This window comes from Dendrobates tinctorius, unplaced genomic scaffold, assembly GCF_039654945.1.
Source record: "Dendrobates tinctorius isolate UK_male_01 unplaced genomic scaffold, ASM3965494v1 ptg000157l, whole genome shotgun sequence".
Lineage (NCBI taxonomy): Eukaryota > Metazoa > Chordata > Amphibia > Anura > Dendrobatidae > Dendrobates > Dendrobates tinctorius.
This window is the reverse complement of record NW_027361824.1, coordinates 11,527,921-11,554,085: the sequence shown is the minus strand read 5'-3', so window position 1 is coordinate 11,554,085 and position 26,165 is coordinate 11,527,921. Positions and strand designations below refer to the sequence as shown.

Genomic DNA, 26,165 nt, shown 5'->3' with positions numbered 1-26,165 from the left:
GTGGGCACACCTGAACCTGTATACCGCACATACTGTATATACACTGTGTGCACACCTGAACCTGTATACCGTGCACATATATACACTGTGTACACACCTGGACCTGTATACCGTGCACATATATACACTGTGTGCACACCTGGACCTGTATACCGTGCACATATATACACTGTGTGCACACCTGAACCTGTATACCGCGCACATATATACACTGTGTACACACCTGGACCTGTATACCGTGCACATATATACACTGTGTGCACACCTGGACCAGTATACCGTGCACATATATACACTGTGTGCACACCTGAACCTGTATACCGCGCACATATATACACTGTGTACACACCTGGACCTGTATACCGTGCACATATATACACTGTGTGCACACCTGGACCAGTATACCGTGCACATATATACACTGTGTGCACACCTGAACCTGTATACCGCACACATATATACACTGTGTGCACACCTGGACCTGTATACCGTGCACATATATACACTGTGTGCACACCTGGACCAGTATACCGTGCACATATATACACTGTGTGCACACCTGGACCAGTATACCGTGCACATATATACACTGTGTGCACACCTGGACCAGTATACCGTGCACATATATACACTGTGTGCACACCTGAACCTGTATACCGCACACATATATACACTGTGTACACACCTGGACCTGTATACCGTGCACATATATACACTGTGTGCACACCTGGACCAGTATACCGTGCACATATATACACTGTGTGCACACCTGAACCTGTATACCGCGCACATATATACCCTGTGTGCACACCTGAACCTGTATACCGCGCACATATATACACTGTGTGCACACCTGAACCTGTATACCGCACATACTGTATATACACTGTGTGCACACCTGAACCTGTATACCGCACATACTGTATATACCCTGTGTGCACACCTGAACCTGTATACCGCGCACATATATACACTGTGTGCACACCTGAACCTGTATACCGCACATACTGTATATACACTGTGTGCACACCTGAACCTGTATACCTTGCACATATATACACTGTGGGCACACCTGAACCTGTATACCTTGCACATATATACACTGTGTGCACACCTGAACCTGTATACTGCACATACTGTATATACGCTGTGTGCACACCTGGACCTGTATACCACCCGTATATACACTGTAGGTACACCAGGACCTGTATACTGCGCAAATATATACACTGTGTGCACACCTGGACCTGTATACCGCCCGTATATACGCTGTGTGCACACCTGAACCTGTATACCGCACACATATATACACTGTGTGCACACCTGGACCTGTATACCGCCCGCATATACGCTGTGTGCACACCTGGACCTGTATACCGCCCGTATATACGCTGTGTGCACACCTGGACCTGTATACCGCCCATATATACGCTGTGTGCACACCTGGACCTGTATACCGCCCGTATATACGCTGTGTGCACACCTGGACTTGTATACCGCCCGCATATACGCTGTGTGCACACCTGGACCTGTATACCGCCCGCATATACGCTGTGTGCACACTTGGACCTGTATACCGCCCGTATATACGCTGTGTTCACACCTGGACCTGTATACTGCCCGTATATACGCTGTGTGCACACCTGGACCTGTATACCTCACATTCTGTGTGTGCACTGTGTGCACACCTGGACCTGTATACCGCCCGCATATACGCTGTGTGCACACCTGGACCTGTATACCACCCGTATATACGCTGTGTGCACACCTGGACCTGTATACCGCCCGTATATACGCTGTGTGCACACCTGGACCTGTATACCGCCCGTATATACGCTGTGTGCACACCTGGACCTGTATACCGCCCGCATATACGCTGTGTGCACACCTGGACCTGTATACTGCCCGTATATACGCTGTGTACACACCTGGACCTGTATACCGCCCGTATATACGCTGTGTGCACACCTGGACCTGTATACCGCCCGTATATACGCTGTGTGCACACCTGGACCTGTATACCGCCCGTATATACGCTGTGTGCACACCTGGACCTGTATACCGCACATTCTGTGTGTGCACACCTGGACCTGTATACCGCCCGCATATACGCTGTGTGCACACCTGGACCTGTATACCGCACGTATATACGCTGTGTGCACACCTGGACTTGTATACCGCCCGTATATACGCTGTGTGCACACCTGGACCTGTATACCGCACATTCTGTGTGTGCACACCTGGACCTGTATACCGCCCGCATATACGCTGTGTGCACACCTGGACCTGTATACCGCCCGTATATACGCTGTGTGCACACCTGGACCTGTATACCGCCCCTATATGCGCTGTGTGGACACCTGGACCTGTATACCGCCCGTATATACGCTGTGTGCACACCTGGACCTGTGTACCGCCCGTATATACACTGTGTGCACACCTGGACCTGTATACCGCCCGTATATATGGGTCGCCCTCACACCCAGGACTGTGGGGTACCTGGTACCGGGGCCCGATGGTCCTCAATGGGAGATGTCACGGTAGCTGGAACCCGGCACGTGGCCCTGGGCGCCCATTGTACAGTAAATGTTCAGTGTCAATGTGTCAGTCGTGACGCCACCTGTGGTGTTCGGCAATGTAGATGTAAGCCGACGCTGCAGACAGATCCTCTGGGACAGATGGTGGGGTGCAGCAATGATGTTATAGCCCTCCACAGGCAGGGCTGTAGTCCCAGGGCAGTGTAGGTGAAGTGACACGTAGATGGTGTAGTGTCGGGCGCAAGGGATGTAGCAGTGCTGGGCAGGTTGGCGCAGGAATAAGTGGAGGACACCAGGGCATGTAGTTCCAAAGCTTTACTCAGTCTGTTGTGCAATCAGGTGCCTGCTTCCGGGCCGTGTCCTCCGGGTCAGAGACTCAGTCAACTTCCAGGCCAGATGGAATACTCCTTTCCAACACTCCGCCAACATATGTGCCTTTTCTGAACGTCTCCTCTTATAGCGCCTTTGAGTGAAGTATTCCTAGTACTGAGTTACACTGGAGTTCCTCCTGTCAGATGTTCCTATGAACTCTACTTGTAGGGCAGACAGCTGTAGCCTGCTTCAGGGACTCCTTGCTACCTAGTCCCGGCTCACTATTATGTTGCTGTTGTGCCCCCAAGTCTTGTGTGGGAATAAAGTGGTCACTACTTCTATTCCTCCGGTGTCTGCTGCAGGACCATTAGTATCCGTACAACCTCGGGGACCGGACCCTGGACTTGCGCTTAGGACTTCTAGGAAGGGTTCTCTTCTAACCCACGTCCTCTGTTCCCTTTTACTCCTCACGTTCCGTACTAATCTTTCCTTCTATGGAGAATCAGGCTTTCAGTCTAGGTTGCTCTCTCTCTCTCCCTTTCCCGTGCCAGCAGACCCAGGTCACTGGGATCTGCTGCAGCACTTCCATCCATCTATCCCTCTCTCTAGGGATCTTCTCTTCTCCAGCTCTCTAACCAACTGACCTCTAATCCTAAACTCTTCCCGCTCCTTGTAATGTAATCTAACTCCACCCACCTCCCAGCATGTTTCGTGTTCCAAGCAGGGAGCCACCAATGGGTGCTTTGCTACACTCCAAGCAGGGAGCCGCCAAAGGTGCTTTGCTACACTACTTTGTGGTGTGGGATGCAGGTGTTGGAGCGTGGTCAGGAGTCTCCACCATACCTGGATGGTGGGATACCACACCTCAGGAGGAGGTGTAGTACCTCTGTGGCGACTGAGCCTCAGGGGCGCCACATAGACACTGTTTACACACCTGTATACTCCTGGTCTGCACATAATACAGATGGAGCCGGTTTGGATTTTATTTGTTTCTGGCAGGCGGCTGCTGCTGGCCGGGATCCTCTGTGTGCAGGATGGTGCTGGCTGTGTGGGTGGTGAACAGACGGGTGTGTGGGTTCCCACTGACTCCTGTTTCTGCTCTTCTTGCAGGATCTGCTGAAGCACACGCCGGAGGACCACCCGGACCACCTGTGCCTTCTTGGTGCCCAGAGAAACATCAAGCAGCTGGCAGAGAGGATAAACAAGGGAATGAGGAGCGCGGAGGAAGCAGAAAGAGACACCCGCATACTGCAAGAAATAGAGGCTCACATCGAGGGCATGGAGGACGTATGTGATCACTGCCAAACACCACTGCTGTCCACCTACATTCTGTGCTGTGCCCACCACTTGCCCTCCTTCTATACCCACTCAGTCCACTGCACTCCCTCCTTCTGTGCCTGCTCTGTCCACTGCTCCCCCTCCATTTGTCTACCACTCGACCTTCAACGCCCTCTCTGTCCACCGCTCAGCCTTCTTTACACCCTCTGTCCACTGCTCGCCCTCCTTCTGGGTCCGATCGTCCACTGCTAGCCTATTCTTCTCTGAATCCCTTCTGTTACCGTACGTCTCTGTCCACCGCTCACCCTTCTTGAACGCACTTTCTGTTACCACTCACTCTTTTTGTGTATGCCCTCTGCCCACCGTTCGCCCTACTTATGTGCCCTCTTTCCACTGTTCTCCCTTCTTTGTGCCCCCTCTGTCCACAGCTCGCTCTCCTTTGTGCCCTCTGACCACCACTTTTCCCTACACCATCTGTTAATGGCCTTATCTGGGCTTTGTGTCCAGATGAGCGGACTACACCTAAAGGCCCTCTGTCCACCTCTTGCCCTCCTTCTGTGTGCCCTCTCGGTCCTCCGCTCACCTTCCTTCTGTGCTCCCTCTTTGTCCACCGCTCTATCTTCTTTTACTGCTTGCCCTCCTATTGTGTACCCTTTCTGTCCAACGCTCGCCTTCCTGTGTGGCCTCTTTGTCCACCGCTCGCCCTCCTATTGTGTGCCCTCTCTGTCCACCGCTCGCCCTCCTATTGTGTGCCCTCTCTGTCCACCGCTCGCCCTCCTGTGTGCCCTCTCTGTCCACCGCTCGCCCTCCTATTGTGTGTTATTCTCTGTCCACCGTTCGCCCTCCTATTGTGTGCCCTCTCTGTCCACCGCTCACCTTCCTGTGTGCCCTCTCTGTCCACCGCTCGCCCTCCTATTGTGTTATTCTCTGTCCACCGCTCACCTTCCTGTGTGCCCTCTCTGTCTACCGCTCGCCATCCTATTGTATGCCCTGTCTGTCCATAGCTCACCCTCCTGTGTAACCTTTCTGTCCACCGCTCGCCTTCCTGTGTGCCCTCTCTGACCACCGCTCACCCTCCTGTGTGCCCTCTCTGTCCACCGCTCGCCCTCCTGAGTGCCCTTTCTGTCCGCCGCTCGCCTTCCTGTGTGCCCTCTCTGACCACCGCTTACCCTCCTGTGTGCCCTCTGACCACCGCACGCCCTCCTGTGTGCCCTCTGTCCACCGCTCGCCCTCCTGTGTGCCCTCTGACCACCGCTCGCCCTTCTTTGTGCCCTCTGACCACCGCTCGCCCTTCTTTGTGCCCTCTGACCACCGCTCACCCTTCTTTGTGCCCTCTGACCACCGCTCACCCTTCTTTGTGCCCTCTGTCTGCCGCTCTTCCCTACACCATCAGGTACTGGCCCCTTTTGGGCTTTTTGTCCAGATGAGAGGACCACATATATTCCCTTAGAAGGGGGGTAAAGGGGCTCAGTCCACTTCAGGAGGTGCCCCCCACCGATTGTTTGGCGGCACATTTACAGGTGGCCTGTTCTCTGTATCTTGGGGGGCACACACCATTTACTGATCAGTCATTGGGATTTTCTTCTCTGCAGCTTCCAGTTCCTTTCCGGAGATTTGTGCGGCAAGAGATGGTGGTGGAAGTGGTGAGAGTGGGATCATTTCTTGTTAATATGTAATGCTCCAGAGGTGGCGCTCTCAGGAGTCGTACGTCCATTGGTATCTGCATGTCTCTGTATAACCTCGGCTTTCTGTCCTGCATTGATCACTCCTGACATTGGGGTGACAGATATCTCGTTTTGGTGTCCCACAGAAAGCTGTTGGGGGTAAGAAGGACCGATCGCTCTTCCTCTTCACAGACCTGCTCCTCTGCACCACCCTGAAAAGAAAGTCGGGGTCCCTGCGCCGAAGCTCTATGAACCTGTAAGTGCAGAGCAGCTTCCCGGGGTTGTTACTGTCTGTCATTATCTACATGTAACTCTCCACACCGCTGCAATACAATGTCACTATTTGCTAATTATACTCCAGTCCCTTCCGAAGCTGCGGTCACGCAGGGGCCCGATGGACAGGAAGGATGTCAAAATCCCCATTACTGAATTAAAGGATATCACTAATATAAACCGAGATGGTGTAGATTTACTATGGGTCCTGAGACTTTTAAGCTCCTGTAGTGGCCGTTGTGTCAGGATAAGGAGAGGAGATTTGTTTGGCTGTTTCCCATACTTATTCATATACCTCAGAGCTGCACTCACTATTCTGCTGGTGCAGTTACTGTGTACATACATTACATTACTGATCCTGAGTTACATCCTGTATTATACTCCAGAGCTGCACTCACTATTCTGCTGCTGCAGTCACTGTGTACATACATTACATTACTGATCCTGAGTTACATCCTGTATTATATCCCAGAGCCGCACTCACTATTCTGCTGGTGCTGTCACTGTGTACATACATTACATTACTGATCCTGAGTTACCTCCTGTATTATACTCCAGAGCTGCACTCACTATTCTGCTGGTGCAGTCACTGTGTACATACATTACATTACTGATCCTGAGTTACATCCTGTATTATACTCCAGAGCTGCACTCACTATTCTGCTGCTGCAGTCACTGTGTACATACATTACATTATTGATCCTGAGTTACATCCTGTATTATACTCCAGAGCTGCACTCACTATTCTGCTGGTGGAGTCACTGTGTAGATACATTACTGATCCTGAGTTACCTCCTGTATTATACTCCAGAGCTGCACTCACTATTCTGCTGGTGCAGTCACTGTGTACATACATTACATTACTGATCCTGAGTTACCTCCTGTATTATACTCCAGAGCTGCACTCACTATTCTGCTGGTGTAGTCACTGTGTACATACATTACATTACTGTTCCTGAGTTACCTCCTGTATTATACCCCAGAGCTGCACTCACTATTCTGCTGATGCAGTCACTGTGTTATGATTGAGTCACCGAGGAGGAAAAAACAAAACACAAGCTCAGCCCAGAAAAACAGAGAGGTTGGAAACTAGCGGATTGCAGACCCCTAATCCTATCACACCACTAGCAGTAGCCGTGGAGTGTTCCTACGGTGATCCTAGACACCTCATCACAGCCGGAGATCTACATAAGCCAAAAGAGAGAAAAGGTAAAAACTGACTGCCCCAGAGCAGACCCCAACATATAATGATGGTGAAGCAAGATGAAAACACTAACATAGATAGAAAGATAGGTTGAGCAAACGATGGGGCCCAAGCTAACTAAAAAGGACAGGATAGAAAAGCTGCTGTCTGCAATCCGAGAAAACCCTGCTAAAATATATTACCAACACAACTGATAAGCAAAAAGGACCCTGAAGTCACTAGACTTCAAACCCTATATCAGCACTTAGAATATTCTGGAAGCAGAGCAAAAGAGAACACTGATCAAGGAAAAAAGAATCCAGTGCACCCCCGGCCGGGGATGACTGAACTCCAAAAAACAAGGCAAACAAAACCAAAACTAATAAGTTCTATAGCAGAGCAAAAACTTATCTTTGGAAGCAGGAATCAGACTGGTCTCCAAGAATCCAGCAGAGAAATCACCAGGCACTCAGAAGGGCGTCGGCTGCCTTATATCCAGTCAGAAGTTCCCGTTACCCAGTCACCATCCACCTGATCAGGTGTTTGGTAATCAGCCTCACTACCTTCCTTCACCAGAAGAGGGAGATCCTCGGACACAAAAGATGAATGAACAGATGAGCTCACAACACACTGTGTACACTGTACATACGTTACATTACTGATCTTGAGTTACATCCTGTATTATACCCCAGAGCTTCACTCACTATTCTGCTGGTGCAGTCACTGTGTACATACATTACATTACTGATCCTGAGTTACCTCCTGTATTATACCCCAGAGCTGCACTCACTATTCTGCTGGTGCAGTCACTGTGTACATACATTACATTACTGATCCTGAGTTACCTCCTGTATTATACCCCAGAGCTGCACTCACTATTCTGCTGGTGCAGTCACTGTGTACATACATTACATTACTGACCCTGAGTTACATCCTGTATTATACTCCAGAGCTGCACTCACTATTCTGCTGGTGCAGTCACTGTGTACATACATTACATTACTGATCCTGAGTTACCTCCTGTATTATACCCCAGAGCTGCACTCACTATTCTGCTGGTGCAGTCACTGTGTACATACATTACATTACTGACCCTGAGTTACATCCTGTATTATACCCCAGAGCTGCACTACTATTCTGCTGGTGCAGTCACTGTGTACATACATTACATTACTGATCCTGAGTTACCTCCTGTATTATACTCCAGAGCTGCACTCACTATTCTGCTGGTGCAGTCACTGTGTACATACATTACATTACTGATCCTGAGTTACCTCCTGTATTATACTCCAGAGCTGCACTCACTATTCTGCTGGTGCAGTCACTGTGTACATACATTACATTACTGATCCTGAGTTACCTCCTGTATTATACTCCAGAGCTGCACTCACTATTCTGCTGGTGCAGTCACTGTGTACATACATTACATTACTGATCCTGAGTTACCTCCTGTATTATACCCCAGAGCTGCACTCACTATTCTGCTGGTGCAGTCACTGTGTACATACATTACTGATCCTGAGTTACATCCTGTATTATACTCCAGAGCTGCACTCACTATTCTGCTGGTGCAGTCACTGTGTACATACATTACTGATCCTGAGTTACATCCTGTATTATACTCCAGAGCTGCACTCACTATTCTGCTGGTGCAGTCACTGTGTACATACATTACATTACTGATCCTGAGTTACATCCTGTATTATACTCCAGAGCTGCACTCACTATTCTGCTGGTGCAGTCACTGTGTACATACATTACATTACTGATCCTGAGTTACATCCTGTATTATACTCCAGAGCTGCACTCACTATTCTGCTGGTGCAGTCACTGTGTACATACATTACATTACTGATCCTGAGTTACCTCCTGTATTATACTCCAGAGCTGCACTCACTATTCTGCTGGTGCAGTCACTGTGTACATACATTACATTACTGATCCTGAGTTACATCCTGTATTATACTCCAGAGCTGCACTCACTATTCTGCTGTACAGTAATATAATTTGGCGTTGTGTGGAGGACTAGGTCCCCGTGTGTAATTTATCATCAGGCGCCCCCTGTTGGGCAGTGTGGGTATTGCAGTGGTGACTTTGTGCGGTCTTTCCTCAGGTACACTGCAGCCAGTGTGATTGACATCGCCAGCAAGTATAAACTGCTCTGGAAACTGCCCCTGGAGGATGTGGATGTAGTGAAAGGTTTGTTACCTGCTCTTTTCTTGCTCAGTCATTTGGATTAACCCTGGTCTATTCTCATCTACTCCAGTCACATCCAAAGCAGCATCCACAGTTCATCTAGCTAATTATCCAGGTGCTGACAGACCTGAACCTGACCGTTTAGCCCCAGCCCTATAATGCCGTTCCCTCCATCACCACGTCTCCCACAATGCAGCACAGCAGACACTGAATCAGCAGGGGTGGTGTGAGATCAGGCTGCTCAGATTGTGAAGCCATTGTTTTACTTTGTGTAGCTCTCAAAATACTGCCAGAGCTATGGGAAACCACGTCCATGCAAATGAGCGGCTCAGCTCTGCTACATCTGTGCGGTGCGGGCTGTGGTGGTCGCTCTCGGGATGTGTACATGTGTCTGTCGCTGATCACTTCTCCTCCCACTGGACAGGAACATCCCAAACCTCCAACAGGGACAGCATCCAGAAGAGCATCAGCCGGCTGGACGAGGACCTCAGCACCATGGGGCAGATCAGCAAACTGTCCGAGACCCTCAGCTTCCCGCACCAGGTGAGGAGCATATGGGGGTACGGGATGATGGTTTATATGGGGGATCTGGGGTGATGGCTTATATGGGGGATCTGGGGTGACGGCTTATATGGGGGGGGTCTGGGGCGACGGCTTATATGGGGGCTCTGGGGTGACGGCTTATATGGGGGCTCTGGGGTGACGGCTTATATGGGGGCTCTGGGGTGACGGCTTATATGGGGGCTCTATGGTGACGGCTTATATGGGGGCTCTGGGGTGACGGCTTATATGGGGGTCTGGGGTGACGGCTTATATGGGGGCTCTGGGGTGACGGCTTATATGGGGGCTCTGGGGTGATGGCTTATATGGGGGCTCTGGGGTGACGGCTTATATGGGGGGTCTGGGGTGACGACTTATACGGGTAATGTTGCTGCATCACCACAGAGCATGATCTGAAGACCCAGTATCGAAATCTGCAGCTCTGGATGTGACTAGAGTCTCACTCCTGTACAGTACTTGCAGTCTTGCTATTTATGGGGGTGGGGCTGATATTTTAGGACAAATCATTTTACTCATTTTAGCACATTTGTCATCAACCTCTCCTGGAAATCCATCATTTTGTCCTTCACTTCGGGGTGTATGGCAGCTTCAGGTTTTATCCCCATCACTGTGGAGAAAGCTGCATACTGCACATGCGGAGACGGAAAACTATCAGGAGTGAGAGATGGGGAATATATGTGGCCGGGCCCCCCCCTGTGTACATCAGCCTCAGACACTGGATACGACATAGTGGAGTATTGTATAGAACACACGGACTAATCACTGAATTCTGGTTTCGCACTCTCATGTGTATGACGTCCGGGCCCCCTCGTCCCTCCGGCGTATGACGTCGGGGCCCCCTCGTCCCTCCGTCGTATGACGTCGGGGCCCCCTCGTCCCTCCGGCGTATGACGTCGGGGCCCCCTCGTCCCTCCGGCGTATGACGTCGGGGCCCCCTCGTCCCTCCGGCGTATGACGTCGGGGCCCCCTCGTCCCTCCGGCGTATCACGTCGGGGCCCCCTCGTCCCTCCGGCGTATGACGTCGGGGCCCCCTCGTTCCTCCGGCGTATGACGTCGGGGTCCCTCCGGCGTATGACGTCCGGGCCCCCTCGTCCCTCCGGCGTATGACGTCCGGGCCCCCTCGTCCCTCCGGCGTATGACGTCGGGGCCCCCTCGTCCCTCCGGCGTATCACGTCGGGGCCCCCTCGTCCCTCCGGCGTATGACGTCGGGGCCCCCTCGTTCCTCCGGCGTATGACGTCGGGGTCCCTCCGGCGTATGACGTCCGGGCCCCCTCGTCCCTCCGGCGTATGACGTCCGGGCCCCCTCGTCCCTCCGGCGTATTACGTCCGGGCCCCCTCGTCCCTCCGGCGTATGACGTCCGGGCCCCCTCGTCCCTCCGGCGTATGACGTCCGGGCCCCCTCGTCCCTCCGGCGTATGACGTCCGGGCCCCCTCGTCCCTCCGGCGTATGACGTCCGGGCCCCCTCGTCCCTCCGGCGTATGACCTCCACCCCTCCATATATATCTGTAATAATCACGCTGGATACAATGTGATATTTAGTGACCCAGAAGAGCTCATTGCTGCCCCCCTGCTGGGTAATTCACTGTGTACAAGCTGTAGGCAAAGCGGGGGAAGGGCACTGACAACTGTGTTGATCGCGTTTCTGAAACATTGCTTGTCGCTGTGACATGCAGGACATGTATGTGACATTTGTCTCCCTTGTTGACAGACTTTGGATGACGTCATTAAAGACATGATGGCGTCTGTCCATCGAGAACTGGCCGAGAAGCAGTCGCTCTCCTTCTCCATGTCCTTCCCACCAAACAAGGTGGAGCTGACCACCACCAAGGCAGACGGCACCGAGAGCTTCATCTTCGAGTTCAGTAACCCGGACGCCAGGCTCCACTTTGAGCAGGCCTTCGAGGACGCCAAGAAGAAACTGGGTAACGGACATGAGAATATGAAGTCTGTGAAATGTATTCAGGCCACCGGCATCCAGAGCTGGAGCACAGTGGGGGTAGTAGTCTATGCAAGTGTGGTGAGCAGGTCTTTACAGCCATGGCGAGAAGGTCCACCGATGACACAGCCTGCAACCCCATCATTATCAGCATTGGTGGGGCTCCACAGGTAGAACCTTTCTGAATGGTGTGATGTGGTGTAGCCTAAGCGTCAGAAAGGACCTATTGTGGGCACGATGCCCAGAGGTGGGGGATTAAAGGGCCCACAATGTGGAGACCTTGGGGCAATTGTTACTTCTGCCCAAGCTATGACACTACCCCATCTGGAACCTTATAGGACCACTTGTTTCTCCGTCTGCTCCGTACCGGTGTGTCGTACAGTGGTCACACCTGATGTGAAGTGCAGATGTAATGCTGAGTTATTAACCACTTGGTTGTCTTCTCAGCCACCAGCAAGAATCGCTTGGACCCAGAGTTTCTGAAGGCCATCCCCATCATGAAGACCCGCAGTGGAATGCAGGTGAGGAGAATGGAGGTTGTGTTCCCTTTCTGTAAACTCTCTTCTCATGTCTTGTGCATCCAAAGCACAGAAATAACCCATCAGTATGTGTATGGGGTGAGGATGAGAAAAGGAAAACTACGACAATCTACAAACTGCCTGCAGATGCTGACCTCATCAGTCAGACATCAAGAGAAGTCGCAAGGCCCAGAGCTCATTGTTCCACCTTCTGTTCTATGGAGGCCCCTAGTATTGGCCACCATATGAGCTGTTTAGGTTAAACCCACAGTTCTACCTTCTGTTCTATGTAAGACTATGGTGAAGCCCACTGTACTACCTTGTGTACCAGGCATGACTATGGTTATGCCCACTGTAGCACCTTCTGATCCATGCAGGACTATGGTTATGCCCACTGTGCCATCATCTGTTCTGTGCAGTAGTATGGCGAGGCCCAATGTATTACCTGCTTTGTGCAGGACTATGGCGTGGTCTACTGTACCACCTTCTGCTTCATGCAGAACTATGTTGAAGCCCACTGTATCACCGTCTGCGCCAGGCAGGACTATGGTTACACTCACTGTACCACCATCTGCTCCAAGCAGGACTATGGTTATGCCCACTGTACCACCTTCTGCTCCAGGCAGGACTATGGTTATGCCCACTGTACCACCTTCTGCTCCAGGCAGGACTATGGTTATGCCCACTGTACCACCTTCTGCTCCAGGCAGGACTATGGTTATGCCCACTGTACCACCTTCTGCTCCAAGCAGGACTATGGTTATGCCCACTGTACCACCTTCTGCTCCAGGCAGGACTATGGTTATGCCCACTGTACCACCTTCAACTCCTTGCAGGACTATGGTTACACTCACTGTACCACCATCTGCTCCAAGCAGGACTATGGTTATGCCCACTGTACCACCATCTGCTCCAAGCAGGACTATGGTTATGCCCACTGTACCACCTTCAACTCCTTGCAGGACTATGGTTACACTCACTGTACCACCATCTGCTCCAAGCAGGACTATGGTTATGCCCACTGTACCACCTTCTGCTCCAGGCAGGACTATGGTTATGCCCACTGTACCACCTTCAACTCCTTGCAGGACTATGGTTACACTCACTGTACCACCATCTGCTCCAAGCAGGACTATGGTTATGCCCACTGTACCACCATCTGCTCCAAGCAGGACTATGGTTATGCCCACTGTACCACCTTCTGCTCCAGGCAGGACTATGGTTATGCCCACTGTACCACCTTCTGCTCCAGGCAGGACTATGGTTATGCCCACTGTACCACCTTCAACTCCTTGCAGGACTATGGTTACACTCACTGTACCACCATCTGCTCCAAGCAGGACTATGGTTATGCCCACTGTACCACCATCTGCTCCAAGCAGGACTATGGTTATGCCCACTGTACCACCTTCAACTCCTTGCAGGACTATGGTTACACTCACTGTACCACCATCTGCTCCAAGCAGGACTATGGTTATGCCCACTGTACCACCTTCTGCTCCAGGCAGGACTATGGTTATGCCCACTGTACCACCTTCAACTCCTTGCAGGACTATGGTTACACTCACTGTACCACCATCTGCTCCAAGCAGGACTATGGTTATGCCCACTGTACCACCATCTGCTCCAAGCAGGACTATGGTTATGCCCACTGTACCATCTTCTGCTCCAGGCAGGACTATGGTTATGCCCACTGTACCACCTTCAACTCCTTGCAGGACTATGGTTACACTCACTGTACCACCATCTGCTCCAAGCAGGACTATGGTTATGCCCACTGTACCACCTTCTGCTCCAGGCAGGACTATGGTTATGCCCACTGTACCACCTTCAACTCCTTGCAGGACTATGGTTACACTCACTGTACCACCATCTGCTCCAAGCAGGACTATGGTTATGCCCACTGTACCACCATCTGCTCCAAGCAGGACTATGGTTATGCCCACTGTACCACCTTCTGCTCCAGGCAGGACTATGGTTATGCCCACTGTACCACCTTCAACTCCTTGCAGGACTATGGTTACACTCACTGTACCACCATCTGCTCTAAGCAGGACTATGGTTATGCCCACTGTACCACCTTCTGCTCCAAGCAGGACTATGGTTATGCCCACTGTACCACCTTCTGCTCCAGGCAGGACTATGGTTATGCCCACTGTACCACCTTCAACTCCTTGCAGGACTATGGTTACACTCACTGTACCACCATCTGCTCCAAGCAGGACTATGGTTATACCCACTGTACCACCATCTGCTCCAAGCAGGACTATGGTTATGCCCACTGTACCACCTTCTGCTCCAGGCAGGACTATGGTTATACCCACTGTACCACCATCTGCTCCAAGCAGGACTATGGTTATACCCACTGTACCACCATCTGCTCCAAGCAGGACTATGGTTATACCCACTGTGTACCTTCTGCTCCAGGCAGTCTATCCTCTGACCAAGTGACTTAAGGCGAAACCTGCATAACGTACATGTCGCCATCGACCTTGCTGATCACAAGTTTCACGATCGGTTCATGATGCTGAACACATTTCCTAATCCTGACGATTTATCTAGATTAAAAGGTAATAATATATCTAGAAATGAGAAGTCCCTTCGATGTTGTTTTTTGTGTCGTCTTCCAGTTCTCCTGCGCCTCTCCCAGCCAGAGCAGTCCTGACAACATGCACGAGGTGTGGGTGTGTAACAGCGACGGGTACGTGGGGCAGGTCTGCCTGCTGAGCATCAGGAACGAGCCCACGGTGGAGGCCTGCATCGCCGTCTGCTCGGCCCGCATCCTCTGCATCGCCTCCGTACCGGGCCTGAAGAGGAACTACAGGTAGGGGCGACCATCAGAAATAAATCTGAGCCGCACATTTGGTTCAGTGGGATCCATCAACAGCAGCTTGCTGATGGTTTCCATAAAGCCACAGCCTGTTTGTATCTATGGAGTATCGCCAGTGTTCTGGGGGGATGTCGAGATTCTGAGGCTTTTGTGTCTCGTAGCAGGGATCGACCACCGGCCCTGACAAACCGGCCATCGGAGCAGCACCACCCGCAGCATCTGGATGAGCCACCGTCCCAGCAGTGCCTCCACATCTCCATCTCCGGATCCTCCCTGGAGCTCTCCGAAAACACCGACAGCGCCAGCCGGGAACTGGTGCCCTTCGACAGTGACGACACCGATGATGAATCCTCTCCCAGCCCCTCCGGGACCCTCCAGAGTCAGGCCAGCCGCTCCACCATCTCCTCCAGCTTTGGAAGTGAGTATGGAGGTCCTATTGCCCTAGCCTGTGGTTTTTTTGTTTTTTTTTTACCTTTCATGATTTATTAGTCATCGAGCAAAGCGCCTAAAACCATTACTGCCACCTAGCGGCCAATTATAGAATGGTGGACGAGGGGGGGAATTATTATTTTTTTTAAAATTTTTTGTTGTTTATATTAGATGAAGAGATGACGAGTGCCAAGGACACGGCGGCGGAGACCACCAGCTCGGAAGAGGAACAGGAGGCCGGATTCCTGCCCATCCCCAGCAACTTCAACCAGAACCGGGACAGCGAGAGCCCCACCGAGGGGTCTGCAGTGCGGCGGTCCAGCCGGGGGTCCTTCACCCGAGGCAGCTTAGAAGACCTCCTGAGCATCGACCCCGAGGCTTACCAGAGCTCCATGTGGCTGGGAACGGAGGACGGCTGGTATGTGCCCCCGAATCTAATATTGGGGGTCCTAGATTAGAGGGAAGTTAACCCCATAATGACAAGTGATTTTTTTCGTGCTGTGTTGGTGTACAAATAACCGTGCAGTGTTCAGTTATGGTGTGTGACGCCAGTCCGCGCCCACGAGTTACACCCCTGTACTGACCAGTGCGCCTCGTCTTCTCTGTCCAGCATCCACGTCTATCAATCATCAGACAACATCCGGAACCGGAAGAACAGCATGAAGATGCAGCACGCGGCGGCCGTCATGTGTGTCCTGTGAGTACCACAAATCTCAGCATGGTCACCAGCCCCCATTGTTGACCTATTTTAAGTTGGGGGGGGGGGTCTCTTAAAGTCCTGTAGTTTAAAAAAAAAAAAAATCAGTGGAGTTTTATTAAAAATTTTGCACCATTTAATTTTTTGGCTTTTACAAGCTTTATTTCCTTGCCTGGAAAAGGAGTTTACTAGGAATCCATCAGCGAGCTCGTTCTGATGGGAAGCTTGTAACTTGTTTTGTTTTTAGCGGTTGTAAATGAGCTTTGAGGAGCTAAGAAAAAGAAAGATCAGAAGAGTTACCACCTATCAGAATGAGCTCGCTGATGGATCCTTAGTCAACTCATTCTGCAGCCAAGGAAATAAAGCCTGGAACAGCCAAAGAGAGAAACATTTTATGTAATATCAAAGTGCAAACCAGTCCATATGGAGAATAATGAGGGTCGTCCTGGCCGGTAGCATACATACACGGCGTTGTAGTAGTCACAAATAGTTAGGCCCCCGAGACCCCAGACGCTTAAGGGCCACCCGTCTACTACGACAGAGGCTTCATGACGTCTGTAGGCGCCTGGATCTGATCCTGACCGCCGTACCCGAGGCGTGTACAGGTACGACGTGATGGCCGGGGGTGAGGCCATACAATACTGGGCACTTGGGCCCCTTAGACACAGGGCCCGGCTCCCATTACCCAGTTCATGAATCTTCCAGGACAGTGGAAGGATTCTCCGAGACGTGAAGCTGTGAGATGTGTCTGATAAGCGCTGTGTCTCCTCCGCAGATATCTGGACAATCAGGTCTTTGTGTCCGTAGCGAATGGAGATGTGATCGTCTATCAGAGAGAAGCAGGTAACGAGGCCACGGCCTGGGAGCTCTCACCGGGAAGGCTTGTTATAGCGCCCCCTGCTGTTGCATTCATGTTATAGCGCCTTCTGCTGTCACACACTTGTTATGGCGCCCCCTGCTGTTACATACTTGTAATGGTGCCCTCTTGGGCTTACACGCTTGTTGTGGCGCCCCCTGTTGTCACATACTTGTTATGGTGCCCCCTGTTACATACTTGTTGTGGCGCCCCCTGCTGTTACACACTTGTTGTGGCGCCCCCTGCTGTTACACACTTGTTGTGGCGCCCCCTGCTGTTATACACTTGTTGTGGCAACCCCTGCTGTTACACACTTGTTGTGGCGACCCCTGCTGTTACACACTTGTTGTGGCGCCCCCTGCTGTTACACACTTGTTGTGGCACCCCCTGCTGTTACACACTTGTTGTGGCGCCCCCTGCTGTTACACACTTGTTGTGGCGCCCCCTGCTGTTACACACTTGTTGTGGCGCCCCCTGCTGTTACACACTTGTTGTGGCGCCCCCTGCTGTTACACACTTGTTGTGGCGCCCCCTGCTGTTACACACTTGTTGTGGCGCCCCCTGCTGTTACACACTTGTTGTGGCAACCCCTGCTGTTACACACTTGTTGTGGCGCCCCTTGCTGTTATACACTTGTTATGGCGCCCCCTGCTGTTACACACTTGTTGTGGCGCCCCCTGCTGTTACACACTTGTTGTGGCGCCCCCTGCTGTTACACACTTGTTGTGGCACCCCCTGCTGTTATACACTTGTTGTGGCAACCCCTGCTGTTACACACTTGTTGTGGCGCCCCCTGCTGTTACACACTTGTTATGGCGCCCCCTGCTGTTACACACTTGTTATGGCGCCCCCTGCTGTTACACACTTGTTATGGCGCCCCCTGCTGTTACACACTTGTTATGGCGCCCCCTGCTGTTACACACTTGTTGTGGCGCCCCCTGCTGTTACACACTTGTTGTGGCGCCCCCTGCTGTTACACACTTGTTATGGTGCCCCCTGCTGTTACACACTTGTTGTGGCGCCCCCTGCTGTTACACACTTGTTGTGGCGCCCCTTGCTGTTATACACTTGTTGCGGCGCCCCCTGCTGTTACACACTTGTTATGGCGCCCCCTGCTGTTACACACTTGTTGCGGCGCCCCTTGCTGTTATACACTTGTTGCGGCGCCCCCTGCTGTTACACACTTGTTATGGCGCCCCCTGCTGTTACACACTTGTTGTGGCGCCCCCTGCTGTTACACACTTGTTGCGGCGCCCCCTGCTGTTACACACTTGTTATGGTGCCCCCTGCTGTTACACACTTGTTGCAGCGCCCCCTGCTGTTACACACATGGAGCGAATGAGGCTGAGCCTTTGAGCATGCATAACCAGTAACAAACAGCATTGATTGATAGATTGGTCTGCATTTTATTTCTTCTCTTTCTAGGGAGTTTTTGGGACTCCCAGAATTCCAAGACTCTGCCCCTGGGTTCTCCTGGGAGCCCGATCACTAAGATGGTGTCCATCTCTGGGAAGCTTTGGTGCGGCTGTCAGAACAGGGTCATCATCCTGAACACATCGTCCCTACTGCAGGAGGTAAATGGCGGCGACTGCCGACCTCAGATCTGTGCGCCGCGGTCAGACCTACAGGACGATGGATGAACGCGCGCCGCCGCTCGACAGCCTCATATCATGCTCTGATGTGGCGGTTATTTGGATGTCGGCGGATTTCTGTCTTGAACCTTCTTTCCTTCTCCGCTTTCAGCACACGTTCCACATTGGACAGGATCCGAACCGCTGTGTCACGTGTATGGTCACCAGTAACGTTGGGATGTGGATCGCTCTGCAGGGCAGTGCTCAGGTTCGCCTTTACCACGCCACCACCTTTGAGCAGTTGTCGGAGGTGGACATCGCTCCGCCCGTGCACAAGATGCTAGCAGGTAACATTGGTCAGGACCATATGTTGCCTCACCATGATGTCCTCGGTGGGTCCATGTAACCTACGTGGTCATCTTCTTTTCTTTTCTTCTCCCCCTCGAGGTTCCGATGCCATCATCCGCCAGCACAAGTCGGCGTGTCTGAGGATCACCGCTCTTCTGGCCTGCAAGGATCTCCTGTGGATAGGGACGAGTGCCGGAGTGGTCCTCACCCTCACCATCAACTCTAGCACTAGCTCTTTGAAGAGCCCTATCAGCCCGGTGGGACTCTCGCAGGGACACACAGGTCATGTCCGGTTCCTCACCTCGGTGGAGCTACCAGATGGTTTTGACGTGCACTTTCCTCTGCCTGTAGATCAAGGTGAGTGCTTGCTGCGCCCTGTCCCACAGCGTGGCGGTGCACCAACACTGGGAACCACTCTGCACACGTTTCACCATGCTAGTTGTCACCCTGATTGCCTTTGGTCCATGGTTCTCATGTTATTACTTTCAGGAAACGAACAAGCGTGCGACACAGAAAAGAGAGATTCCACCCGACACCGACCAAAATCCAAGCTCCTGGTGATCAGCGGAGGAGACGGCTACGAGGACTTCAGGCTCACCAGCAGCAGCGAGACTGTGGGCAGAGATGACAGCACCAACCACTTGCTGCTATGGAGGGTGTGAAGACCCCACAGCACAGTACTCTGAGCTAGACCCTCTTCTGATGTCGCTGCTGCCCGTACCTTCGTCTTTGGCTTTTTGTCTTTTGACGTATTCCATGCTTAAACCTCCATCGTCCATCAAACATCTCCATGATGTTCGTTCCAGGAGCTTCTCTAGAGAGGTCTAAAGGGGTCCTGAGGGGCCTTCAGTCCAAAGAGCTAATGAACTAAGCATGAGAGTTTTAGGGTGGTGCGATGGGGTGGGATTGCCAAAGTCTTCACGGTGATAAATTCCGGTACTCATGTGCCTACAGCTGAATCCTTAGGATGGTGAGAACATTGGATGTGGTCGATGGCTCAACACTGGCTCTCGGCACCTTCGGTAAAAGGTATTAACCACTGGTGGGTGAGCAGTGACCCCAGGGACGCGTTTCACTGCTGTCCGTCAGCCCTTCGGGTTCTGGTTTCTGTCCGCGTTTCATACAGACAACAAAACGGGACCCGATCAGACCGGGCGTCCGGAGGGTTCGACTGTTCCCTCCAACTCTGTGGCTATTAATGAACTGTGCACACGTGTCGTCGGCCCAGCAGGCAACATGTTGTTTTTTTTATTTTTTTTATTGTTCTTATTTATTGTCAAGTGAAAAAAAAAAAACTTGTGTTCTGAAAGTTTTACTTTTTTTTTAGTGCTGTAAATGGGTCATGTGTTCTCTACGTCAAGTGCTGATCGAGACAAGGGGGAGGGGCATTAAGACTCTGAGCTGACAGACCAAATTCATTCCAATAGCAGCGACCGGTGGCTGAGATTTGTAGTACATGAGCGACTGAGGATCTCCGCTGTTACTTCAACTCGATGCCACCTGCTATGAATCGACCTCTACAGAGGCTTTAAGGAGGATCCATCCCCGCTCCGATATGTCTGCTTTAGTAAATGCACAAATTCTACATGAAATTCCAATTCTGGAGCAACTTCTTTCGTGGCTCCGAGTGGCGCCGTTCCTCTGCTATTCCTACTGGAAGTTAATGAATTGACAATTGATGTTACCAGTAGTGGGCGTGTCCTGACACAATCTATCCCTGTCCAATCAGTGCTGACAGTTAAAGACACGCCCCCACCTTCGGAACACCATTCTCACAATTCATTAACACATCGCCAGGAAGAATAGTGGCGAAAAATGCTCCCGAATTCTGATATAATGAAGAATGAACGCATTTACTAAAAGGAGGAGAAAAAGATTAGACCGATATCGGAACGGCTGCGGCGTCTTTTTCGTATAATGTACGTGATTGGTCGGACGACTCTAAACATTGTGCCTTGTGTAAGTAGTAGAACTTGGATCGTTCATATAGAGACGTCACAGAACGCCGGTGTGCGATGAACGGTGATGACATCACGGCCTCGGCAGATACAGGGTGTAGTAACGCGGGCTAAGCATGGAGGGAGGAAGTGACGGTACTGCCTGCAGCGGTTACACAATGAGCTGTCGTACATTTGGCATTTTACTTCTTCCCTACAGGTCGTTAAGGCCTTATAGGATCACGCAGAGCCCATTTCCCAACATGTAATTACTTTTTTTACAGATATGGGCGGTTTTAATTTACAGTGGACGTCCCCTTTAATTTTTTTATTTTTACGTTATTAGCTTGTCCTTTTAAATATCAGTATCTGAAGTTACCAGTAGACGGCGCTGTTGCTCCTCCCCCATTCAAGATTGTGGTTTTTGGCGCACATTCCAGGAAATCTGCTGGTGGCCAGGTGCACAATTTTTTTTTTTTAATGCTTTTTAATTAAATCAGGGTATATAGAAAAGATTGTAGAATAAATGCTGAGGGGCAGCAATGGCCGGATCCTCACTGAACTCTCTTAGTCCAGAATAAATCCTCTCTCTCTTCAAGGGCCTGCGAGTGCAGGGACACCGCCAGGGTCTGGCGAGCGCAGGGACATCTTCAGGGTACAATGAGTGACAGGAACATCTTTAGGGGCCGACGGTCGCAGGGACATCTTTAGGGTCCGGCAGGCGCAGGGACATCTTCAAGGTCCGGCGGACGCAGGGACATCTTCAAGGTCCAGTGGGCGCAGGGACATCTTCAAGGTCCAGCGGGCGCAGGGACATCTTCAGGGTCCAATGAGTGACAGGAACATCTTAAGGGGCCGACAGTCACAGGGACATCTTTAGGGTCCGGCGGGCGCAGGGACATCTTTAGGGTCCGGCAGGCGCAAGGGACCTCTTCAAGGTCCAATGAGTTACAGGGACATCTTTAGGGGCCGACAGGCGCAGGGACATCTTTAGGGTCCGGCAGGCGCAAGGGACCTCTTCAAGGTCCAATGAGTTACAGGGACATCTTTAGGGGCCGACAGGCGCAGGGACATCTTTAGGGTCCGGCAGGAGCAAGGGACGTCTTCAAGGTCCAATGAGTGACAGGAACATCTTTAGGAGCCGATGGTCGCAGGGACATCTTTAGAGGCCGAAGGGAGTTGGGACATCTTTAGGGGCTGATGGGTGCAGGGACATCTTTAGGGTTCAAGGGGGCGCACAGACAGCTTCAGGGTCTCGTGCTCCATATATCCCTCTAGATGGAATCTTCTTAGAATGTTGGGTTTCTTTGCAATGTCTCACTGCTGCAGTCACATTCTGCTGCTTTCCTGTTAGCTCTCAGGCTCTTCAGAACCTCACATCTCCCAGAAGAGCCATGCGCTGTAGATTTGTACTGCGAGATGCGCAGTCTGCAGGCTCTGCACCACAGTTTGTCTCCCATAATGCAGTGCGGTGTATTGCGCTGTAGTTTATCTCCTTACCGCTAATAATGCACCGTGCTCTGACAAGAACGCCATTAGTATTGTTGAATTGTGAGTGCAGCTTTGGGTGTGACTGGAGCAGATAGAACTCCCGATCAGTGGAATAGAAGTATTCAGCTACATTCTGCTACATCACATCTGATCCTGTGGCCGCCATTGCAGCGCTGTATATATGTATCTAGCCCTCGCATTATATTGTATCATATGAAGAAATTGGACCCTTTGTTATACAAAATGCACATGACCTCGTATCAATGCATTACAAGGGCGAAAACCGCCATAACTGCGTTGTGTGCCATGAAGCAGCGCATGTCAGCTCCCAGGAGAAGTGGTCACACATAGGTGGTCGGTCTCATTTGTGCAGGACCACAGCTCTCCTCCCCGCCTGCTTCATGTCTCTGAAACCAGAGGGACCTATCAGTCATTCACCTGCAAGTCAAAGACAGGAGGCAGCCGGTGGGTGGGGAATAAGGAAGGAAAGCTGCAAGTGCAACGTCCCACCCTGAAGCACTTGCAGGTCTCCTTCTTACCTGCTCTATGTTTCTGAAACCAGAGTGACCTGTCAGTCATTGACCTGCGTCCCCTGACTTGTCAATCAAAGGAGGCAGCGAATGGGTGGGGAATAAGGAAGGAAAGCTGCAACTGCAATGTGTCCAGCCTGAAGGACTTGCGCCTCATTTGCATTCAATTTAAATTCTGGATTTATATAAAACTACAAAGCAGATTAAACAGATTTTACAATTAAGGCGTGGATATAAAATTCTTTTAAGCATGATGAGCCCTTTATGTAAAATTAACATCAGAAATCAGTTGACCTGTTTCTGCAGAGCCCGAAACAGTCTGTGGTCCTTTGGGGCCTTTTAAGGATAGCTTTGGTCCCATTGTTCTTAAAAAAAAAAAAAAAAAACTCCAGTGCTCTGAAGGGGTTCAGTGGGCTTCAGTTGTTGAGACCCCCTTATTACCAATAATGAGAATGAAAGAAATTGGTCCTCTGTTCTGGTTTGAGAGGTCACCATATATCTTGATATAAGCATTGTATTCAATGAACTGGTGCTGCTCTTCACCAAAAAATGGCGACCACATGTTAAATTGTCAGCATTTGCGGTGGTGTAATTATAACTAGTGCCAATCAAAGTAGCTGCAATGGGCCGTAAAGATATGATCAAGGAAAACTAAAGAGACCTTGCTTGGATGCCTGCAGACTATGGGTACAATATCTATGGTCGATTTTATAGATTAATGGAAACTATTCCTATTTTGACCACAAGATGGAGACCGAGATCCAAATAAGCTACAGAGGATTCTGGGTGATGAATTAAGGGTCAGCGTTAAGGCTAATGGGGGAAATTAGAAATGATGTTAAGTATAAAAACAGTACTTGAAGAGTTAAGGAAAGTTAGAGGTCCATTCCTTTAAATAAGGTGTGTGAGGCTAACTCCCTGCAGCAAAAGTCGGTCATTTACTCCCTGCAGCAAAAGTCGGTCATTTACTCCCTGCAGCAAAAGTCGGTCATTTACTCCCTGCAGCATAAGTCGGTCATTTACTCCCTGCAGCAAAAGTCGGTCATTTACTCCCTGCAGTATAAGCTGGTCATTTACTTCCTGCAGCATAAGTCGGTCATTAACTCCCTGCAGCAAAAGTCAGTCATTTACTCCCTGCAGTGTGGGCCGGTCATTTACTCCCTGCAGCATAAGCTGGTCATTTACTCCCTGCAGCATAAGTCGGTCATTAACTCCCTGCAGCAAAAGTCAGTCATTTACTCCCTGCAGTGTGGGCCGGTCATTTACTCCCTGCAGCATAAGCTGGTCATTTACTCCCTGCAGCATAAGTCGGTCATTAACTCCCTGCAGCAAAAGTCAGTCATTTACTCCCTGCAGTGTGGGCCGGTCATTTACTCCCTGCAGCATAAGCTGGTCATTTACTCCCTGCAGCATAAGTCGGTCATTAACTCCCTGCAGCATAAGTTGGTCATTAACTCCCTGCAGCATAAGTTGGTCATTTACTCCCTGCAGCATAAGTCGGTCATTTACTCCCTGCAGCATAAGCTGGTCATTAACTCCCTGCAGCATAAGCTGGTCATTAACTCCCTGCAGCAAAAGTCGGTCATTTACTCCCTGCAGCATAAGCTGGTCATTTACTCCCTGCAGCATAAGTCGGTCATTAACTCCCTGCAGCATAAGTTGGTCATTTACTCCCTGCAGCATAAGTCGGTCATTTACTCCCTGCAGCATAAGCTGGTCATTAACTCCCTGCAGCATAAGTTGGTCATTTACTCCCTGCAGCATAAGTTGGTCATTTACTCCCTGCAGCATAAGTCGGTCATTTACTCCCTGCAGCATAAGTTGGTCATTTACTCCCTGCAGCATAAGTTGGTCATTTACTCCCTGCAGCATAAGTTGGTCATTTACTCCCTGCAGCATAAGTCGGTCATTTACTCCCTGCAGCATAAGCTGGTCATTTACTCCCTGCAATATAAGCTGGTCAAGGAAAATTCCAAATACTGTTCTCAATCACTTTTTTTATGAAAAGCAATCCCAGAAAATATAATAATGTGATTTTTATTTTTTTTTGTCTATAAATGTTTTAAATGTAATATATATATATTTTATTTTCAATAAAAGCTGGTCACGTTCGCAGCCATTTTACCAAAAATGTAACAGGTGTCCCGTGGCCGATCCACTAAGCGTCGCTCTCCAGCTCTGATGTTCCCAGTACGACTCTGCCAGTGATGCGATGTCTTGCACTGTAATAAGCCCCTTCCAGCACTTACGGGGTTACAGAACATAATTTTTTTTTTTTGGGGGTGCAGTAAACTACGGACTACCCTTGTGTAATGTACATAGGAGCGGACAGTATGTTGCCTTTTCTGTAAATAATATTTTAAGCGTCTGTCCATTTTGATGGCTTATTTTTATATATATATAAATCTATAATGTCGGCGGTCCGCGCCCGGACACGGGGGGCTGTAACCACTCTGGCGCCTTCGGGGGATGGCTGAGGTCCTCTCGGTGTATTGATTGAGTCGCTATGACTGCCATACTATATTGTCTTATTTTGTCACTGTGGATTCTTTGTAAATAAAGTTCACCAGTGTTGAATCCGAATTTTGTTTCTTGCGTCTGTTAATAATTAAAAAAGAAATCCATCAGGAAGAAAAAACCTGGCGACACAAAGCTAAAATAGTGCGGACTAGTGGTGCACAATAATAACCGGCATCATTGGGTTTGGGCTTCAGCATCACATTTCCTCTCGGTGACATTGTGTGACGGTATTATTTAAGCATGGCTGGCAGTATTGTATGGGAATTATATGGAGGTATTGGGGTACTGATTAGCAGTATTGTATGGAGGTACTTGGGTACTGATTAGCAGTATTATGTGGGTATTGTGTGAAGGTATTTGGGTACTTTTAAGTATTTTGTAAGCATTGTTTGGCGATATTATTTAGGCATTTTTAAATAATTTTTTTACTGATATTTTCTATACAACGAACCTTCTTAACTACTCTCTAATCAGTGACAGATGTTCAGGGCCGTTAC

At 50.5% G+C, this 26,165-nt stretch overlaps 1 protein-coding gene across 3 annotated transcripts in view; it reads left to right on the top strand.

Annotated features, from left to right (window-relative positions):
* The window catches only part of ARHGEF17 (Rho guanine nucleotide exchange factor 17), a 246,728-nt gene extending 220,997 nt beyond the window's left edge, over window positions 1-25,731 (top strand). Inside the window, exons 7-22 of one of the 3 annotated variants that reach the window (XM_073548567.1) lie at window positions 3,960-4,136; window positions 5,720-5,770; window positions 5,938-6,047; window positions 9,361-9,446; window positions 9,868-9,986; window positions 11,714-11,927; window positions 12,389-12,462; window positions 15,090-15,283; window positions 15,454-15,707; window positions 15,890-16,136; window positions 16,329-16,415; window positions 17,191-17,258; window positions 18,697-18,845; window positions 19,015-19,189; window positions 19,290-19,547; window positions 19,680-25,731. In XM_073548567.1, the coding sequence (XP_073404668.1) occupies window positions 3,960-4,136; window positions 5,720-5,770; window positions 5,938-6,047; window positions 9,361-9,446; window positions 9,868-9,986; window positions 11,714-11,927; window positions 12,389-12,462; window positions 15,090-15,283; window positions 15,454-15,707; window positions 15,890-16,136; window positions 16,329-16,415; window positions 17,191-17,258; window positions 18,697-18,845; window positions 19,015-19,189; window positions 19,290-19,547; window positions 19,680-19,852 (2,436 nt within the window). In that variant the 3' untranslated portion in view covers window positions 19,853-25,731. Of the gene's footprint in view, window positions 1-3,959; window positions 4,137-5,719; window positions 5,771-5,937; window positions 6,048-9,360; window positions 9,447-9,867; window positions 9,987-11,713; window positions 11,928-12,388; window positions 12,463-15,089; window positions 15,284-15,450; window positions 15,708-15,889; window positions 16,137-16,328; window positions 16,416-17,190; window positions 17,259-18,696; window positions 18,846-19,014; window positions 19,190-19,289; window positions 19,548-19,679 lie in introns of all 3 variants that reach the window. The other 2 variants (XM_073548566.1, XM_073548568.1) reach the window with 2 other exon arrangements.
* Window positions 25,732-26,165: the final 434 nt, after the last annotated feature.